This window comes from Limanda limanda, chromosome 2, assembly GCF_963576545.1.
Source record: "Limanda limanda chromosome 2, fLimLim1.1, whole genome shotgun sequence".
Taxonomy (NCBI): Eukaryota; Metazoa; Chordata; class Actinopteri; order Pleuronectiformes; family Pleuronectidae; genus Limanda; species Limanda limanda.
This window is the reverse complement of record NC_083637.1, coordinates 29,093,898-29,114,834: the sequence shown is the minus strand read 5'-3', so window position 1 is coordinate 29,114,834 and position 20,937 is coordinate 29,093,898. Positions and strand designations below refer to the sequence as shown.

The window sequence follows — 20,937 nt, the reverse complement described above, 5'->3', positions numbered from 1 at the left end:
GGACACAACTCTTCAAATGTTTTCAGGTGTACTTTATTTATTTATCCTCTTAATGTTAGTTACAAACATGGAGGTATAAGTGCTGTGTAAGGACACCACCAGGAACAGAGTGGAAATAATGCCTTTTCCCTAACTATGTAGTCTCAAAACAGTTATTGAAAAAAACGGAATGTTTTTTTTTTTAATTGTAGAATTCAAGGAAGAAACCCAAATACCCAGAACATGACGTCAGTGACCTCAATAGCATTTGCATCCCTTTCTCTGTCCATTAAAACTATTTCTTCTCGTAACTATAGAAATATCACTGGGTTGATGGTTTTATTCATTTTTTATATACTAATCAATTTTAGTGATATCTTTAAGATTTAAGATTTGAGATTAAAAAGTAACAGGACTCCTAGTTGTGCAGTTATTGGACGTGAGGCCTGCAGGCCCTCTCCCTTCCTTCCTCTGCGGTGCACTGTAACTCAGTGTGAGCCACACGCAGACAGGCAGAGCAGCAGCTCGGCTCCTGGCAGAAACGAATCAAAGCAACATGCAGCAGAGACACATGCGTGTGGTGGCGTGAGGCTGCAGACACACACAGACACATGAGGCTGCAGACAGGCAGCAGGCCGCAGGAGGATCCCCCTCATGCCCCGTGAACGAGGCGACAAAATAATATCACGTGATCCAAAATGGGCAGTCCTCTGACGGGGCTGAAAAAAGCCATTTTCTGGCGCTGCTGCAAATTCTGCCCAAGTCCAGATAATTGATCTGGATCGTGTGTGGGAGCCGAGCGGAGCTTACATGTCGGATCAGGTAGGAACGACGCCTCGGCGGCGGCTCTTTGTCCGGCTCGTCGCGCCGCTGTGTGCTGAGCCGCTCACACTGCGGACGGTGTCACATTTTCAGTCTCTTGTTCTCCTCCTCACACAGAGCCTGTCAGTGAATTTAAGATGGCTGCTTTGTGTACCACTGTGATTTCCCCGTGGCTCTGCACCCCTCGGTGCTGCCGCCCGCAGCGGGTGCGCTCGCTCTCGGGCCCGGTGGGCCGCCGGAGCTCCGGGGAAACGAGCCGCTCTTTGTTGCTCCGCTGCTCGAGGAGCGGAGCTGATGCACGGATGAGGCCACACAGGGGGAGCAGGAGTCGGCTGTTTGTGCACCACCTCCTCGCAGACTGCAAGCAGCCGCTCGGCTGCTGCTCTCTCCATGTTATTTATCGCTGCAACATGTCAACCGAGGAGTTTTCTTGTTGCAGCAGCTCCCTCTCTTTGTTGCTGCTGTCCCAAGGACGAGCTGCAGACATTGTCTGAGAGCAGCCACTCATCCACCTCAATGTGGGAGAGAACCCATAGTCCCAACCAACATCATGCATAGTGTTCTACTGTGCAGCCAGCAGCTCTCATGTTGTCGTGTGCTTCCCCTGCAGATCTGTCCTGATGGATAAAATGCAGCCCAACCGGGTTAAAATCACAGACGTGAACCCCCACCTCACATGTCCACTGTGCGCTGGTTACTTGATCGATGCTACAACCATCGTAGAGTGTCTGCACTCCTGTAAGTTCCACTCATGAAGCGTTACACTGCACTACATGCATGCACACAGCTTTTTCCACTATTAACCCCAGAGAGGATTAGGCACAGAGCCCACAGTGTTGTGCACGGTGAGCAGAGCCCCCTGCACACTGTGGGATGTGGAGTCTAATATGTGACCCACCATTAATGTGGATTTTCCGGCCAGGCCCACTGGACAGGAACATTTTTGCATAATAATAGTGTAATGCATGACAACTAGCATTTGTGTTTTTGTTGATGCTCAATTTAAGGTGTTGATTTAATGTGGTTGTAACAGTGGAGGCAGGTGGTGAATTTATTGGGTTATATTTGAAGGTTTTCTGTCAATATTTCAACAGTCAAATCTAAAATGTGTTCATATAGTACATTGAATTGCAAGTGTTTATAACACAGAGTCCAGTCCATGTACAACTTGTCATAACTGGTGATGATACAGGTCAGTGTTCTAACAGCTGTGTCCTCTCTCTCTGCATAGTTTGTAAAACATGCATCGTTGCCTTCTTGGAGACAAATAAGTTCTGTCCTCGATGTGACGTCCAGGTGCACAAGACGTGTCCACAGCTCAGCATCAGGTAACTTTTGATGACTTACAATGGGGCTCTTAAATAAACACAAACTCACATCACTGATTGCAATGTGTGTCATGTCTAATAGCGTGAATCTTTCTTTGTTTTCCAAGGGCGGACAAAACTCTTCAAGATATTGTATATAAGCTTGTTCCGGGGTTATTCAAAGGTAAGATCGTGTTTATAAGGATGTTGGTCAACATATTATTTTTAGGCAAACTCTTAGTCTATAGTGGTGGTCTTTGTCGTAGGGTTCTATGTAATAATGCATTTTTCCCCTCTGAAACTAGATGAAATGAAACGGAGGCGAGACTTCTACGCAGAGAATCGCGTGCTGGAGCCAGGGGAAGTGGTGGAGACGTTTAACATAGCAGAGGATGAAATCATCAGTCTGTCCATACAGTTCTACGAGAGGAATAAGTGAGTCGCTCAGTTCTCATTTTTACATAAATAAATTCTGGGTCTGTTCATGGTATAGTTGCAGAAATATGCCACTGGAAGTAGACCTGTTTAAACTTTGTATAGCTGCTTTCAGACGAGTTCTGAACTATGGATAATTTCAGGAGATTATCCAGAGTTTTGAAAGCAGCTGTATGTGAGGACACAAATGTCTGAGTTGGTTGCTGTGGACATTTTCTAGAGTTCCTCCTGCCAGCCCCATTCCTAAAAATGAATGGGCAAATGAGCCCATGTGAGAATACAGCAGGAGATCCTCCTCCAATCACCCTGAGCAGGTGGGCGTTTGTGACATTTCTAACATGCAATGGAAACAAAACAAATAAACAAAAACCAAGCACCCCCCCTCCACAAATCTTTCGGGGTGAACATTTTTTTTCACACACGTAGAAGACGAAGAAGATGTCAACTCGGACAGATGAGATTCGGGAGAGCTTTAGCTGATACGGGCCGCTGTCGATGAACTGTAAACAAAAAACATGTGATCTTCAGAGTGGGTTTTGACCAGCACGCTGCAGAGATGTCTCTGTGTTGTTGTGAGCTGAGAATCTCCTGCTGCGTTCTTCATGCATGAAAGACATTCTCTAGAGTTCATGCCTGAAAACTGCTAATGAGACACAAGGGTTCCAGTCGATCCTGCTGTACGTCTCCCTAAATCAGATTTTCTGTTTGTGTGGAAAGAACTGTGAATAATAGTTTTAACCCCATGTCTTTGTATTTCATGTTTTTCTGCAGAAACAATGAGATGCAGCATTCAGAGATGGAGGGAGACAAGGTAGAACCTAATTTCAGAGAAGGTGTTGGGTGAAGCAGTAGTTTAAGCCTCCATCCCACATGTTTGGTGTGGTTCTTCTGGTCGTCACCCTGGATTAATGTGTCCCCTCTCTACTCTTCTCTTTGTTCTCAGACCAATGGTAAACGCTTCCTGCAGTGCCCGGCAGCCATGTCCGTCATGCACTTAGCAAAGTTCCTGCGAAGCAAGATGGACATTCCCAACAACTATCGGGTAATTAGACACAGTGCATCCATACACAGCAACTCCTCCCATATTGACTCTGTAGCAAACTACAGGGGTCTAACACAATAATAACAATAAATACAGCAGGGGGGAGAGAGTTTTTTAATTCCAAAGTAACTGAATCACACACACAAACACTGCTACAGATGTCAGCACTGTGGTGTGTGTGCATTCAGTGCAGCATGATACATAACCGAGGTTCAAATCTTACAATTTGTGCTCACACTAAGGGATGCTGCTTCACAATGAATGGACAGGTCAAAATATATAGTTTTAAGAATTAAATAGATGTAAAATGCTGCATTAGGCCACTGGTTGATGTACAATAGTTGCTACTTTGTCCTTGTTTGATTCCACATTTAATCATTTTCAAGTTTAAGGGTTTTATTTATGTAGGTGTATTTGTTTGTATTTTGTTTGTATTTTCAAGTTTCTTTCATCAACGGGAAAAAAAGGATAAAAAAAATAATTCTAAACAAAATCCCACAATAGAAACCAAAAAGAACATACGCTGTGTTATGAAAGTTGTCGACCTTACAATGGCATATGTTTTCTCATTATTCACAAAGAAATGTAAATGTATGCCCGTGTTATTCTTGTAAAGAAGGTGTGGTCAGAAATGATGTGTCAATCAGTGTCTTTATGGAGCCAGTAAGATTTCACATTAGGGGGAATCACTATAACCTTGACCTGAATTGGTTTCCTCTCTGTCTAACATGTGGTTTATTATAGACAGCCTGTGGGATGATGGTTAAAATGGTAAAACATAAATTTGTCGATAAGATTTGCTGTTGATGTGAGGAATATTTATATTGACGTAAAGAGAACTGGCTCCAGTTTGTCTCCCAGTGCAGCACTTTGGGTTTTGCCCTTTTCCTTCTTTCCCCCTTTTCCTTGTATAATGCTTTCAAATCAAAACCTCACAGTGAAGACTGAGTAAGTGTTGTGTTCAAATGAGGATTTACTCTGTTTACTGTACGGCAGTAGTACTGAGCTTCAGTTGGGGAAACAAAGCATCAGTGTCATGTTTGAGCTTTTCAGAAACACAGAACCCCTCTTCTTCAGTCAGAGACTTTTCCAGTGATGACTCAGTATTTGAGTACAGCTGGAATATCAGCCAGTTAGTGTCTGCTGACACACTGGTATTGCTGGAATCATAAGAGATTTAAGTTGGTCTGTTTTAAAGGAAATGTTTTATTTTTTATTTAGTGTGTATCTACAAGTTGTAAGCAGTAATTAGTGGGGTTGAGTTGACAGTGACTAGTGCTACAACATATCAGTTTAGAAATACTGTTGGAAACATCTAAACAGGTCAGAATTTAGTGTGACACTTTGTTGGGTTACTGAAATGACAGGTGTATGCTTCACTCGGGTTGAGTGGTTGAAGCTCGTCTCACTGCCTTAAATTTTGAAGTGATGAGTTGCAGATTGGGGTTTCCTTCTAACCTTACTTTTGAATGGTGCGACTCGTCTGTTACAGGTGGAGGTGTTGTACGGGGACGAGCCCTTGAAGGACTACTACACACTCATGGATATTGCTTACTTCTACGAGTGGAGACGGGTGAGTGACTGCTTTTAAATTAGAACTTTCTTGAGCATGTTTTTAGATTTATTACGTTCAGCACACGGCATGCTGAACGTAATATCCGGATATAGTGATCATGGCTAGAGTGATCAAATGTGTATATGAAGAATTGTTCCTATACAAATTCTCTTTACGTAATTTGATCATAGTGATCAGGTAATACGCTTGCAGTGTTTATTTTGGGTCTTGTTCATCATGTTTAGACCGTTGGGTCCACACGAGAGAGAGAAGGAGCCAGACAGGCTGATTAATGCACTCAGAGCTATAAAGAAATATTTTACCCATTGAAGAAAATTATCGTTTATAATGGGGTCATCAGCGTTGATATTGAATCAACCTTAAAACTGTATCTGGTCAGAAGGCAGCTGAGTGAGAGAGAGAACGAGAGATATTGATTGTGATGTTCAGTGTTTCAGACTAGTGTAACACAGATTCCAAACAAGATTGAGTGTTTTCTGCTGTTTTTAATTTCTAGTTTCATATTCTAGTTGCATGTATAAATCACATTGTAGCTTCAGTGGCAGTGCAAAAGATCTGAGGTTGCATACACAATATATTTTGCCTCTAGATGTCGCCCTAACACCAGCAATTTCAGCCCAAAACAAAAGCCTCCCCTGCCACATCTTTCCCCTCAGCTACATGCTGGGCCAGTGGGAGCAGCTCCTAGACACACAACCAGAAGCACATGACAGTAAAGTTCCCCTGAGGACAGTAGGGCTGACAGAAACCAGTCCAGTTAGCTGCTCTGCTTATTAGTTAAATTGATCAGTCATTTGCAGGTTGGTTTTCCTGCAGCTTCTTATTTCAAGGCTGTGCTCACTTTTGCAGCAGATCTGCATGGTGGCTAGCAGCTAGAAGAAAAAAGGTGGAACTGCAGTGTTTTGGGTTTAATTGTGCAGTGGTGGAAGACGAGTAAAATGCCATTTAATCTAGAAATTCACACCGAAGACAAAAGCCAGATGTTGGTGTGGTTGTTCCTCTGCCTTTTCAGTTGAGGACTGTGGTTTGTTCAGTGAAGGAAATTCTGGAAGGTCGATGTGGCTTAAGAGGTAGAGCGGGTCATCCCTCAACCAGTGTTGTTGGTGTGATCCCAGTCTCCACATCTCCCAATAGTTCAATACCCGTGTCCCCTATGACTGCATGCGGAAGTATCCTTGGGCAATCAAGATGCACTGTATAAATGTGTGTGTGAAGGGCTGAATGGCAAAACTGAACTGTAAAGAGCTGTGAGTGATCATCAAGACTAGAGCAGCTCTATATAAATACAGACCTTTTAACACTTTGCCTAAAAGCTGAACTGGACTCTGCCATCTTGCTTTTTAAACATGTTGAGGGCTGGAGATTTCACAGGGAGGGACTCAGTCACATGCACTAACATGCACATGAAGGCTCACAAGAAACGAGCCTGTAACAGCTGTTCTAATACAAAACACACACACACATACACAGGAGGGATTCTGTGCTCGGAACACCATTGCTCCACTTTAGTTTTACATGGACAACAGTTTTTTGCTGTTACATACATGTTAGAAATCGTGTCTACTTTACAATGTAAGAATGGGAAAGAGAAGGCCAATTTAGTTGAATACAGACATTTGGGTTTAATATCAAAAGATGAACATGGGACAAGAGCTCATAATTTCAGCTTTTATTTCCCTGTATGTACAGATGATTACAGATTCTAGATGTGATAAACAACATGAGGCACAAAGGGAAGGGCACTGCTCAAACATAGTAGTGCATGTGTTGGGGACTGTTTTCGGCAGCGGATGAATACACATTTGGTGCTTGTGTTTCTTGCAGCCGGATGGTGGGAGAGACTGTGTCAAACAAAGTGTGTAACTGTGTGTTCAATGTATGATGCACGTTGTCACCCAGTGCAACAGTGAGGCTCATCCATACGTTTTTAATAGTTGGACAACAATGCATCCGTGTGGCACAATAGACATGAGAGCGGCTGTGGCTGAGGGGTAGAGTGGTCGTCCTCCAACCTGAAGGTCGGCGGTTCGATCCCCAGTCTGAACCATCTGCATGCCGAAGTGTCCTTGGGCAAGATGCTGAACCCTCAATAGCCCCCCATAGAATAACAAAGTGCTGCAAGTAGATGCACTGTATGAATGTGTGTGTGAATGGGTGAATGTGAAACTGTACTGTAAAGCGCTTTGAGTGGTCTTCATCAGACTAGAAAAGCGCTATATAAATACAAATCCATTTACCATCCATTACCAAATATACATGCATCAGTCTTTGGCTTCACATGCAGTACTTGTTAAAAAGATCAATCGTTGTTGCTAGCTTTAGTATTTAACAATTGATTTAAAGTAATCAACTGTACATTTTTGCACATTATAAAACCGGAGGTACTGTAATGATGGCCTGTGTTCCTCTGCAGACCGGACCCATCCCCTTGCAGTATCTGGTCAAACCCAACCGGAAGCGCAGGAGGCCGTCCCAGTCTGCCGCTCAGGGCCACTCTGACGGCGTCAACACCAGTCCCACGTCTGAGAGCGACTCCCAGAGCGACAAGGTCCACAGTCCGGCTGCAGCCCCCCCGCCCCGAGCCTCCTCACACTCCAGCCCCGCCTCCCACAACCCCTCTCCCGCCATCCAAAGCGCCAACGGCACCTCTGTGCCCAACAACACTCAGCGACACACTCTCGCATCCAAACAGGGCGCCAGCGCTCGCAAGGTGACTGTCAATGGCACAAGCTCCGGAGCTGGCAAAGAGGAGGCGAGGGGTGGCGACAAAAGCGGTTTGCCCCCGGCGACCTAACGCGTGTACGGCGCAGCAGGGAGGACAGTGTTTGAATTGCTCCCTTCTTTTTTTCTTCAGAGCAAAAGGAGGAGCTTGAGTTCTCCTTCTGGACAAATGGGGGCCAGATTACTGTTATCACCTTTCAACAGCAAAGACTGAGAGTGCAGCCAAATAGACACTTGTATGTATGTATGTGTGTGTGTGTGTGTGTGTGTGCGTGTGTGTTTATGTGTGTTAGACTAGAACGGTGCACACATACAAACTGTACAGTATGTATCAAATGTGAGCATGTGTGCATACATATGTATAAACTTATCTTTTATACAAGATATTGTAATCGTTTTGTATCGTATATGCTGTGGGTCTGATTCATTTCCATTGTTCTTTCAACTTTGGTTTGGCTTCCAGAAAAAAACCGTGTGACAAAATGCTGTAAGGCATCAAAGTGCACGTCACTGCTCCAGTTGGATGTAAAGTAAAAAAGAAGCTGATCCTTGCCTTTGAACAGTCATGTTGATAACTGCTGTATAAATGTCCAGTAAAAGCTCATCAGGTAACACACCCATGACATAAAACTGTCAATGCACTTTGTAAGGTCAGATCACACAATCCAAACCAGTATTTTCCAGCAGGAGAAGCATTTCTATGTACACATTTCCAAGCACTACCATGCTTTCAAGCTGATAACGTCTGTCAGAAGACCATGTTCCCTCTCTCATGGCACTCGAAGAACTCAAAAGGGATTTGAATATTTGGCCATGTATGTCGTAGTTCCATCGTTTTCAACATTCCCTTTGTTTCTTTTCAACAAACTGATACTTTTTTTATCAGCCATATGTGCATGTTTTAGGTCAATAAAATGTTTACTTACTAGGTTTTTCTGAGCCGACTGTCCTGTTTGATTCCTCAGTAGCTTGTGTGTACTGTAAAACTTTTTTATAGTAGTATAGTATACAGATTACAGATTAGAACACAACTGTGCAAGTTAAATAAGTTACATTTCACTTTTATATGTATACATTCAATATATATCTAAGGACGAAAGTCTGAAATTTCCCAGTCTCATTACGCTGCTTTGATACATGACTCAATATCTCTCACAATCTGTGTAGTGAAGGTTCAGGAGTCTTTAGGGACTCTGTGTGAAATGATCCACACAACAGGTGTCAAAGCATCTGACAGCAGACATGAAGAACCATGAAATGTAAACAGATGTAGTGAATTCTTTAAATCCTGATATTAATATGACGTATTCATGTTTTAAATAACAGAGCGCCCACTACACGTCATTCCAACACCCAACTCAAACAGTTTTCAGAGTACAAGGGTGGAATCAGCCTCCATCTAACAGTGTCGGTAAAAACTGACGATTATAAAGATGAAGTATTTATTGGTTGATACAGTAGTAACTTATTTACTGGTAGGACAATCTGACAGATCAGTGTTTATGCAGTGCATTTCATTTCAATAAAGAAAAGCACATGAACACATCCCAAAGGATAAAAGAGAAAACAGAGTTACACCCTGCCTTTGTCTCTATAGGATCAATTCATAAATTGCTTCATTCACATGTTTCAGTGTGTTTAGCTGACACTTTTCTTCAGGAACACCATTCCCTAGATTTTTTAAAAATCTTACCCAGAACACATCCCATGTAGTGCTTGAAATACTGACAATATTCACACACCCAACATGGCAGATCATGTCATGTGAGCTGTGTTCAAGGACCATACTGATGTGCAAAACATGTTTAAAGTAAATGCTCCTTGACCAGGAGGAGGTTTATAACCAAAACCAAAAATCATTTGGCAATGATCCTGCTGGTTTACGAGTCACTTTGCTCGTGTAGTGTTGCAGATACGATGAAGTCCTGCTTGTGTGTGCCATCGCAGTACGGTGGGTTGTTGGTGTATTTGCAGCCGCACAACCAAGCAGAGGTGTCCTTCTCTGGAACAAAACGGAGCGGGAACAGGCCCGGGGCTTTCAGTTTATGGGCTCCATCACAGAAAGGCTGGAATATAAAAAGGTGTGATCAAACAACACATAGGACTTTATTTAACTTAACTGAGTGTATTTGATAGCATTAAAGACATTTTACCTGTTTCCTACTTTGCCCACAGGTGCACCAGGAGTAACGCTTTCCACCAACCAGCTCCACTTTGAAAGGCTTCTTAGAGGGGATGACAGGATCCGGAGGGAGGGTGGAGAGCTGCACCTGTGGACATTTCAACAGTGTTCTCAGTTTCTTCTGATATGTGTTGCAACACTGCGGGATTACAATAGTACAACATTCTTTGACAGCTTTCTAAAATAAAAGTTAATAAGTATTAACCTCGGCCTTTGAGCAATGCTAAAGTTTAAATATGATAGAGTTTGAAGCCCTGCATGTTTTCAGAAGTGTCTCGTCTAACTGGCATCTCCCTGACTCACTGGTGAGTTCAGTTGCAGTTCAGGTGGCACAACTTGCATCTTTAAGATTCTCAGACATTTTTCCACCGCAGACATTTTAAGGTCACAGCAGGATAAATGCATACCCCCACCATGGTCACACAGTGCCCTTATGAAACCACCTCCAGCTAACAGCATTGCCCGCCATTAACCTGAGCTAAATGTAATCGACTAGACTAGAGCAAGCTGTATTTCAAATAAAGACCGGATGGAGCCAATCAGCTGGTGGGAAACATTTCAACATATCAGACCTGTTATTTTTTTAAGTCAAGATTGTTTAAACCTCAATGGAGATACAGGGAACACATAACTCGCCTTTTTTCTTTTTTAAATGAGGCATTTTGACAAAACACAGGTATTTATTAATACCACAGAGCAGCCATTTTGACAAGAAACAGTAGATAAACACAGGTGAAAATAAACTTGATTGAGGTGTTAGTAGTCACATCAGTTAAAGCTCTATACCTAAACCAAACAGAAACTTAATTAGTGTCATTACTAACACTTAAGTTGACCTACTGTTAATACAATAATCCAGGTGGTGATAAGAGCCGACACAGTGTCGATGAACTCTAAACAAAATCACGTGATCTCTGCGGCAGAATTCATCCATTACATCCTGCCTGCTGCACCCCCTTGTCTGAATCCTGTGGAGGATTTGTTGCTGTTGTACCGTGAGTGTGAAAGACAAACTACGGAGAAAGGTTGGACCAAATTCTCCTGAGACCCTCCGCAGGTCATGTCTGAAAAGGGCCTGAGACAGGTCAACATGTCTCTGATGTAAAAGGTCCATCATAGCTGCTGAGTTACTGTGCAACAACAGTCTATAGGAGAGGTCTCATCAGGTGTTGATAGAACAGGTGTGTGAAGCGTTAGGGCCCATTCACAAATACGCAATCAACACCCGATCTGTGTGGGCGAATAAAACACTGACTTCCTGTGGCGAGGCAAATTGCAGCACGGCTGTGGAGTTCAACTCTGGTGAACTTGAGCTTGACCTGCGATATTTGGTTTTACATTTGCACATGTGTGGTTGGGGCGGACCCAAGGGAGGGGCCAGGGGATACTGGCCAAAGCTGAAATATGATTGGCCCCTCAAGGGCCCCTGTCCTCTCAATAGTCACTTCCTAACAATACTAACAATACATATTACAGTTATATTCTTGTGGAAGAAAACAATGTGCTTGAACAAAGAGTAATTTTCAAAATATATTTAATAATGTGTGTCTTTGCTCAAAGCTTCAGAGGTAACAGTGAATAAGGAATGACTCAAATGTGCATAGATGATAGATAGATAGATAGATAGATAGATAGATAGATAGATAGATAGATAGATAGATAGATAGATAGATAGATAGATAGATATATTTATAGGTAGATAGATATATTTATAGATAGATAGATAGATAGATAAGCTAGAGAGATAGATATCTAAATAGATAGATACATTTATAGATAGATAGATAGATAGATAGATAGATAGATAGATAGATAGATAGATAGATAGATAGATAGATAGATAGATAGATAGATAGACAGACAGATAGATAGATACATAGGTAGATAGATAGATATATTTATAGATAGATAGATATATTTATAGATAGATAGATAGATAGATAGATATATTTATAGATAGATAGATAGATAGATAGATAGATAGATAGATAGATAGATAGATAGATAGATAGATAGATAGATAGATAGATAGATAGATAACAGTCTCGCCACCAGAACTACTACAAACCTGTCACTAGAAAGTAGCATTTGCTAATGGAGATATTGACAATACAGATATTCTAAGTACGAGGTGATTGAAAGTACTGAGTAGAAAACGTGCATGTCTGTAATGTGGTGCAGTGTACAGCAGTCTCTTCAGTGTTGTTGTTGTAATTAGCAGTGAGTGGATGCGCAGTGATTTCACAGACAGCGGGTGATCAGCCGAACAGCACCTTGTTTACAGCGGAGCACGGGGACTATATTTACCTTGGGAGCTGCTGCAGCCGGGAGCCGAGGTTGTCTGAAGGTGAAGCTGATCCACATGTGATCTAACTTAGTCACCAGCGAGTTCATGATGCCTCCCCTGACAGGTGGGACTCCAACACGGACACTGCTGTAGACACACACACACACACACACACACACACAGACACGCACAGACAAACGGGGAGAGGCGGCACCAGTCTGAGCTGTGTAGAGAGTAAGAGCTCAGTCAAACAGACACACAACAATAACACAACAGGCAATTACACACAAACATGTCACAGTCTGACAGCTGCGACCGAGGCGATCAGTGATATCCACTTCCTGTGTCACATGTCAGCCGCTGAGCCAATCAGGAGGCGGTTGTCGCTCTACGATTTGGGAGTGACTGAAAGATGAAATGAAGAAATAGATAAGATTCAACTTATACTGAGAGTTGGTAAATGTCACATTCATAAAGGTTTTCTTAGTCCTTTGTGATTGAATTTGATTTGCATGGGGAGACATCGACCCTCATTAAAAACAATAATAATTAATATTAATAATAATATATAATATACTATGTGTTATATGAGGACGTTTCATTAATTTATTCTTCAATGATAATGAATTAAAGTTGTGTGTGTTGAAGTAATTTGACTTATATTCCATTTAATTTGATCTTGCTTTTTAAAATTGGATTGTATTGTCGCTTCATGGCTGAATGTCTAGTCATTGGCAAAAGAAATAACTGAAAAAATGTATGATTCAATAAAAGCCCTATAGGATTTTAACATTCAAGTCCAATACTGTAGCTAATACGGAAGACACAGACATGATGTGTTCACTAATCTGTGCCATATTTGACATTATGTCATTCAATTTCAAATGTAATGTAACAATATTTTTGAGATGCAGTGTTGGGACACTGACAAAGATTTAAGTGCAGGAACAATGTAAGCACAAAACTAGAAAGAGCAAACATTTACCTGTAGTCATGATATTTCCCTTATCGATAAATAACAGCTGATTTTAAAAAAACACACACACAAACCAGAGAGGTATGTTATATTGTTCCATATCAATTTAGATGAGTTATCCTAAACACAGAATGCCAAGGCCATGTTTAAATCAAGTTTCATACTACAGTGAGTATGATTAGATCCTTTAATTCAGTGCCAGTGAAAATCCATTCAAATAGCAGAACATTGTGTGTGTTGAGAAGTTTTTTACCATCCTCACATATTACTATATATGTATATATATGTATATAACACTATATATCTACAGGATAATAGAGCCTGTCTAGTTCCACAGGTACTCCCTTCTCTCTCAGCAGTACCCAAAGTCAGGTTATAGATAAAGGACCAACCAACAGTACATTGTAGTTGGTAATGTTGAGGGACTTTCATATCTAACTCAGATACACAGACAGAGAGGCAACAACTTAAACTCTCACCAACTTAAACCGGTATTTCACCAGTGGCAAGATGTGAGGACACGTGATTTAGGATTCATACTTTAGACTTAACTATTCAATAGGATGTGAACACCTACATGTAACATAGAGAGTGACAGCAATTCCAGTCATTTATGGATGTTAGAATGGGTGATACAAGTAGAGGAAGATATACTGGGAAGCTGTGGGAGACATCTTCAGACTTGGGGGTTGACAATTGCTCATGTTGCTCTGTTAGCGTTTGTATATTGTTTGACCTTCTGATCTCCTTGATGCATCAAGTCTACATTAAAACCTTCTGCATAAGACATCAGCTGCTGCCTGAGTTCTCCTTTCACCAGCTTCCAGAAAACTTCCATAACCATGTGGAGTATTTCTGTTGTTTGAAACATTCAGAGACGAGAGCCGACTGTCAACTTGGTCATGCTCATCGTCATGGAAATACAGAAAATACATTTCAATAATACTATCAAAAGGCTCCGGTTCACTACCTGACTACGGATTAATCAAAAACTCTAAAGTTTTTTTAGTTCTACTAAACTAAATAATTACAAATAGATCAGACTGTCACTATATCCCCTAGCATTATATACAAAGGCATATAGTGAGTATATTTCATTTTAAAATCATATATCGGTATATTATTTTACTAAAAATATTTGGAACACATTTAATGACTTTAAATATGAACTAGAAATCAGGGTACAAGGCTGAATAAAAATAGATAAAAAAATTATGAACATTTAAAAAAAATATTCCTTTAATATATTTTGAAAAACATGGATACAAAGTGTCAGGTCTTTATAAAATGATAATGTGAGGAGGCTGATGGGACTGATGACATCAGTGTTCCTATTCAAGGTGACGGTCACTGCTTCAGCATCAACAGCGTTATCACACGGACCCACCAACAGTTTTATATACATATAGTGTACATTTGTATAAGAATAAACAAAATACGTAATAAAAATGCAAATTTCAGAAGATGATAAATCAGTGAAAGCTATGGTAAATGGTCTTTATTTAAATAGTGCTTGTATAGTTCGGATGACCACTCGAAGCGCTTTACAGTACAATTTTACATCTTGCCAAAGGACACTTGGATCGAACCGCCAAACTTCTTCTTAGAGGACGGCCGCGCTAACCCATGAGCCGAAGCTGCTCCAATATCAGTTTAATATCTTACTTTCACATCTCCACAGCAAAATAATGGCATGCACAATATCAACAATAATGAGCTTTACCCTGATAACTCTGAATTACATGATTCCGTCGAGTCAAACGTTTGATTCCTTCACAGGGACACACCCGTGGACTGCCGCTCATTTAAACACACCTTTCACCCACTTCACCAGATCCCGGTAGATGAGCTTGAAGTGTGAGCCATCGCAGTACGGAGCGTTTTTGGTTTGCTTACAGGCACACAGCATGAGGGTCCCGTCTTTTTCAGGGGTGAAACGTAGAGGAGCGATGCTGGGTGCGGCCGTCCTGTGAGCTCCATCACAGAAAGGCTGACGGAGAGAGAGAGAGAGAGAAAGAGCTGGTGAATACACAGACTTCGTAACTATCTTCATATCATTTCAAAGAGAGATCTGAACTTTGTAAAACACTACACACCAATCTTATCATCAGCAGCAAAGGTGATCGATCCCATCCTAACACCCAAGTGGGAATCACCCACTGTCTGAGCTGAGCTACATCTCCTTAAATGTTATATTATTATATCACACATCTATTGAGTAATTCTCTAGACAAAAAAGAAATTTAAAAGGGGATTCCTACAGACGACTAGTGTTAACGAGGTGCTTTATGTTTCTGGGATGAACTATCAGACGTCATCACATTCATAAGGTGATGTACAGTCGGTAACGCCGTACACAGCATCATCACAATTTCAGTCAAATCATTTTGCCTGCATGGAACTCCAGAGATCCTCCTCAGTTCCTCCTGAGGAGGTGTATGTGTGTACACAAATGTCCGAGTGAGAAATGTCCGAGTGAGAAATGTCAGCACTCTATAGAGCAGTGCTCCCCAGCAGCCTGGTACCAAATGACCCACGGCCCGGTTGGGCCGCACAGAAAGAATAAGCAACTTAAATTTTTTCTGTTTTATTTATTATCTGATTCTGAACGGTGTTTTATTTTGAAAAATGACCGGATCCTCTCCGTTATGACTCATGCTTTACGCATGTCAAGACGCTTGTCTCGGTCACGTCACTTTTTCGCTGAACACAAACCAACACGGTATTTGTCGGACCCATTTGTCAACAAACCAGGTGAATACCACGCAATAATTAATTTGAGGCGGCGTATTAACAATTCGTTAATTTCGTAAAAAAATAAATATATACCGATGTCACCAGAGGCCGTAGCAGAGGGCCTCCGTGGTGAGTCTCCGCAGCCACACCTTAAAGGCAAGTCCGTGAAAATATTGTCTGACATGCAACCGGTCCGTAGCGCAAAAAAGGTTGGGGACCACTGCTATAGAGTCTGGGCTCAAACTGGACCTCACAGAGATATTCGTACTAGTACAGGCACACACACACACACACGTTTCTGGTCACTACTATTTGGAAGTTAATGAGTTGTAAATAAAGTTTTTTATGAAATATGTTGATTATCGACAGTAATGTGTGTGGGCGGCGCTAATAAAAACACAGAACTACCCAAAGATGATCATGGAAATATGCTGAGGCCTAAAGAAACACAACACAAGCTACACGTCTGTCTGACAACACATAGTCTACTCTGCTGGTTCTTGTCAGTCATCAAGTCATAAAAATAGTGCGACCAAAGTGCATATAGCAGGTGCTGTGTGTTTAGTTAGCCTGTAATATACAAGATTGTTCAATGTATTGCTACTTAATTATTGATCAGGCCTGTATAATGGAAGTATAAACAAATATTATGGTGAAGTACTGGAAGTTTTTCAGTTCGGTTTTATATGTATGGTGCAAAATCACAACGTTAATTATCTCAAGGCACTTTGAGGTCGACACAATATTATAGAGAAGTTCCCACACTGAGCAGAGAGAAAAACAGAAGCAGACTCAGTGTGGGAGGATATCTGCCTCCCCCACTTCTTAGTCATATGTATATAACCTCCATTAAACTGTTAGATGGTGGTCACAGTTTGCCTGTGGTATATTCAGTGTTCTGTTGTTTGACAGGACTGATCTGTGTGTTACATTAACCTCCAGCAAAATTTAATATTGCGCATTTAATATTTACTATTTTTTAATGTTTTAAATGAATCCAGGTTGGTTCTCTTCTTTATATCACTTTAGATCTTTGCACACAACCTACTGTTCTATTATTCTGACTTTCACTTTCAATTATCCTAAGGAACGGCCTCAGCTTTCAGCATTCTTACAGGAAGAAATTCAAGTCTCCACAAGCAAATTGTCTCTCAACAGCTTTCAAACTGGTCTCAAAGTAAACTGGACACAGAGTGGTGAATGAGCCATGACTGGCACTCAGCTCCAGGTGGGTCTGACACCTGAACCCCCCTGCCCCCCCATAATGTGTGATGTCCTCACCTGTTTCTTACTGTGTCCACAGGCACACCAGGCGTAGCGTTTCCCAGCAGACACCTTCACTCGGCAGGGCAGCCGGGCTGCAGGCACAGGCTGTGTGGAGAGCAGGCAGCTCTGCACCTGAGACAACATGTGACCCACAGCACAGTGAGAGGAGATCAACTTTATCAGCAATAAACTCTTTCTGACTTTCTTCTCTCTTAAATATCAGAATCATTCACTGTATCTAAAGATTGATAACACATTTCCACTTCCCCCCACTATCCAGAAATGAAGATTAAGTATCCCAGACACAAACGCCGCCATGTGCAGTCAGAGTCTGCGAAGCGAGGTCCCATCGATACCCATTATTGACCAATCGGGAGTCAGGCTCATAGACTGTATATATAAAGGTCAGGCTCAGCTGTCAATCATGATGTTACACCTCATTTTAATAGCATCAAATAACTGATTTAAAGTAAACTTAGTTGCAAAATTAACATTATAACACACTAATCCACTAACATGGAGATGGTCGGGTTAATGACCTTTACTGCAGCCAGCCACCAGGTGGTGATCGACACACTTTGTGGGAACTGTCATGTCGTCCATGTTTATTTGCAGTCAATGATCAGTAGGCTACAGTTCATGGACAGCAAAATAAAACTGTAAAAACATAGACGAGTAATAAATATTAATTATCAGCTGCTTGTTCAATGATACAAAATAAATCAACAGCAGGTTTTCATAAATATTTCTGATTCTAATCTCTGCAGACGTGTCAAGGGTGAGGGGCGGAAGGTGAGGAGGAAGAGGAGGAGAAAGGTGAGGAATATGAGTAGGAAGGTGAGGAGAAGGAGGAAGAGGAGTAGGAAGGTGAGGAGGAGGAGGAAGAGGAGGAGAAAGGTGAGGAATAGGAGTAGGAAGGTGAGGAATAGGAGTAGGAAGGTGAGGAGGAGGAAGGTGAGGAAGAGGAGAAGGAAGGTGAGGAATAGGAGGAAAGTGAGGAGAAAGGTGAGGAAGAGGAGGAGGAGGAAGAGGAAGAAGAGTAGGAAGGTGAGGAATAGGAGTAGGAAGGTGAGGAGGAGGAAGGTGAGGAATAGGAGGAAGGTGAGGAATAGGAGTAGGAAGGGGAGGAGAAGGAAGGTGAGGAAGAGGAGGAGGAAGGTGAGGAATAGGAGTAGGAAGGGGAGGAGAAGGAAGGTGAGGAAGAGGAGGAGGAAGGTGAGGAATAGGAGTAGAAGGGGAGGAGGAGGAAGGTGAGAAATAGAAGTAGGAAGGTGAGGAGAAGGAAGGTGAGGAAGAGGAGGAGGAAGGTGCGATACACGTTCGTTCATTCTATGTACAGAAGAGAAAAGTGAATAGAAGAGAGAAGCACCCACTCACAGCCTCACAGCCTCACAGCCTCCATGACTCTGGAGTGGTGAACACTCGCAGGAGACAGAAGCTCCAGATGAAGGCAGGTCTCACCGTGAAGGAGGAGCCGGGCAGCAGAGCTCTGGATCCTCTCTGCAGCAGCAGCCTGCTCATGTTCATCCTGAGGCTCAGAGTCGGATCGTCACTTCTTCTCCTGGCGTCGAGTCTCCCTGCGGCTCCTTCACTAAACTTACAGGAAGCGACCCAACATGGCCTCTACTCTGTCCGCCGCTGATTGGCTGCTCACTGTAAACAGCTCTGCGTGCTGAAGCCGCGCCCCCACTGTCTACCACACCTCCTTTTCTTCTTCTTCAGTCAAAGTTTCAACAGGTCAACATTTTCATAGGAGAAGTCAAATTAGCAATCTACCTTACTCACAGAGACAGGGTCTAGTTGCACACAAGGTAGTGACTTGGTGAGGTGAGGGTTACTTATTATGTCATGTGTCATCAGAGAGCTAAACTTTGCAGATTGCCTCGGCTACAGATGCCCCGCCTGTCCAATACTGTTGTTTTAAGGAATTAATGTAGCTTTATTTGTCAAGTACACAATTATATATGGTACAATGTGCTGTGAAATGTGTTTTTGTGCCTGAATCCAGTCAAACAAGGTCATTGTTTTGATTTAAAAAAAAGAATCCTCCTCCTCCTTTTCTTTTTTCCTTCTTCGTCTGCTGCTTACTCCTTCATTTCTAAAGTGACCCTTTATCACATCATATATTTATTAGTTACTATGCAATGGATTTGTGATTACCTACGAAAATATTTGTTATATCAAACGTTTTGAGTCACATGCCCTTTTTTTATGTTGCCTATCAACTGAAATCTGAAACAAATGTTTTATTGAAGCTGTCAAATCCTTTGACATAACAGCTTGGTCCAGGTTGATCTGTAACACCCACCATCACAACAGCCCACTTGACAAAATCATAAGAATGAACAGCTAGAATAAAACGCTAATATCCTCCAACACCACACACACACATTACAGATACTGCCACATCATTCACATTCACTGAGTCATGCTAACCTCTATGCTTACATCAAACACACCCATCATTGCTCAATCTATTCATTTGAACACTATTTCTGAATGACATGGTATATACTAGTTAAAAGCTGCACATGCTCTCTGGACTTTGTATGTGGTGGACTGTATGCTGAATGTTGCACTGAGGCTTTTACACAAATTAAGTTCCTAACAGATATATCTATTTTAATTTAATAGATCTGTTCTATTTTATATGGTGCAAGAAGATCTTTATGCTCCAGTTGCTGCAGCCATGACTAGAGGCAGCAGGGGTTTCCATCTGTGCGCCCTTTGGCACAAACATTCACTTAGACTCAAAGAGGAACTGATTAGGTTTAGGTGGACAAAGGTCAAAGGTCAGGTTCTTTGTGACATCATAAGACATGCTTTTGGCTCTAACTAAAGAATCAATACACTTATTATTGTCAAACAAACATAGGAAATAGGATAAAATACAGTGATGACACTGTACATCAACAAAGGTCAAATGTCAATTCCATCGTGATCTCACATTGATCTGCAGAAACACTTTAACTCTGCAGAATGCAATAGCTCTCTGTAGAACAGAAATTATGCGACTAATATCGTTATTGTGTTAAAGGTTCAGTGTGTAAGATTTAGTGACATCTAGTGGTGAAGTTGCATGTTGCAGCTGAACACCCCTAACCTCACCCTCCTTTTCCAAACATGAAAGTGAACCTGTGTAAACCTTCAGTTGTCTTAAAAACCAAAAGGTGCTGTATGTCCAGTTTGGACTTGTGTAAAAAACATGGAGGCCTCCATAGAGAGGACCCGCTCCTTATGTAAATATAAACTATTTAAATATAGAGGGCGCATTCTATGGTAGCGAAAACAATTGTACATTTTAGATGAAATACACTAGTGAAAACATCATTAGGATTATTTAAATTACATTTTTACCTATAGATTCCTTTCACCTAAGTCTTACACACTGAACCTTTAAAGTAATAATATCTACATTAAAACAAGTAAAACTGTGTCATACAGGTCAGATCACAACTTATTTTGACAATTACTTTCATTGAAAAAAGTGTTGAATTCCAACACAATGTCAGGCACACAGACTATTCACTGCTAAATTATTCAACACCCAAGAGAACATGTAAAACAACTCAGTAAAATACATTTATTGACAAAAAGTCGTCTTAAAA

General features: G+C 41.7%; 3 protein-coding genes and 1 long non-coding RNA gene across 7 annotated transcripts; 2 read left to right on the top strand and 2 right to left on the bottom strand.

Annotated features, from left to right (window-relative positions):
* The first annotated feature begins 713 nt into the window (after positions 1 to 713).
* On the top strand, positions 714 to 8,814 carry LOC133027163 (polycomb group RING finger protein 2-like). 2 transcript variants are annotated; one of them, XM_061094194.1, is made up of 10 exons: positions 714 to 801; positions 919 to 1,319; positions 1,412 to 1,539; positions 2,033 to 2,129; positions 2,237 to 2,292; positions 2,414 to 2,543; positions 3,315 to 3,354; positions 3,487 to 3,585; positions 5,078 to 5,158; positions 7,575 to 8,814. In XM_061094194.1, the coding sequence occupies exons 2-10, from the start codon at positions 1,192 to 1,194 to the stop codon at positions 7,953 to 7,955; spliced, it is 1,140 nt and encodes a 379-aa protein (XP_060950177.1). In that variant the 5' UTR covers positions 714 to 801; positions 919 to 1,191; the 3' UTR covers positions 7,956 to 8,814. The 2 variants fall into 2 exon arrangements, with proteins under 2 accessions (XP_060950177.1, XP_060950185.1); XM_061094202.1 differs by lacking the exon at positions 919 to 1,319.
* Positions 8,815 to 9,307: 493 nt separating this feature from the next.
* Positions 9,308 to 12,752, bottom strand: LOC133027154 (CDGSH iron-sulfur domain-containing protein 3, mitochondrial-like). The gene is made up of 3 exons (XM_061094182.1): positions 12,372 to 12,752; positions 10,036 to 10,152; positions 9,308 to 9,948 (listed from the first exon to the last, which is right to left on the bottom strand). Exons 1-3 carry the CDS (start codon positions 12,456 to 12,458, stop codon positions 9,763 to 9,765), a joined length of 390 nt encoding a protein of 129 aa, XP_060950165.1. The 5' UTR covers positions 12,459 to 12,752; the 3' UTR covers positions 9,308 to 9,762.
* A 1,796-nt stretch (positions 12,753 to 14,548) lies between these two features.
* Positions 14,549 to 18,955, bottom strand: LOC133027129 (CDGSH iron-sulfur domain-containing protein 3, mitochondrial-like). The gene is made up of 3 exons (XM_061094157.1): positions 18,791 to 18,955; positions 17,345 to 17,461; positions 14,549 to 15,317 (listed from the first exon to the last, which is right to left on the bottom strand). Exons 1-3 carry the CDS (start codon positions 18,854 to 18,856, stop codon positions 15,129 to 15,131), a joined length of 372 nt encoding a protein of 123 aa, XP_060950140.1. The 5' UTR covers positions 18,857 to 18,955; the 3' UTR covers positions 14,549 to 15,128.
* Positions 15,999 to 18,466, top strand: LOC133027140 (uncharacterized). 3 transcript variants are annotated; one of them, XR_009683259.1, is made up of 4 exons: positions 15,999 to 16,081; positions 17,151 to 17,291; positions 17,367 to 17,733; positions 18,097 to 18,466. It is a non-coding gene; the product is annotated as an uncharacterized LOC133027140 (long non-coding RNA). The 3 variants fall into 3 exon arrangements; XR_009683260.1 differs by lacking the exon at positions 18,097 to 18,466 and having other exon boundaries at positions 17,367 to 17,488; positions 17,610 to 18,072; XR_009683258.1 differs by lacking the exon at positions 18,097 to 18,466 and having other exon boundaries at positions 17,367 to 18,072.
* Positions 18,956 to 20,937: the final 1,982 nt, after the last annotated feature.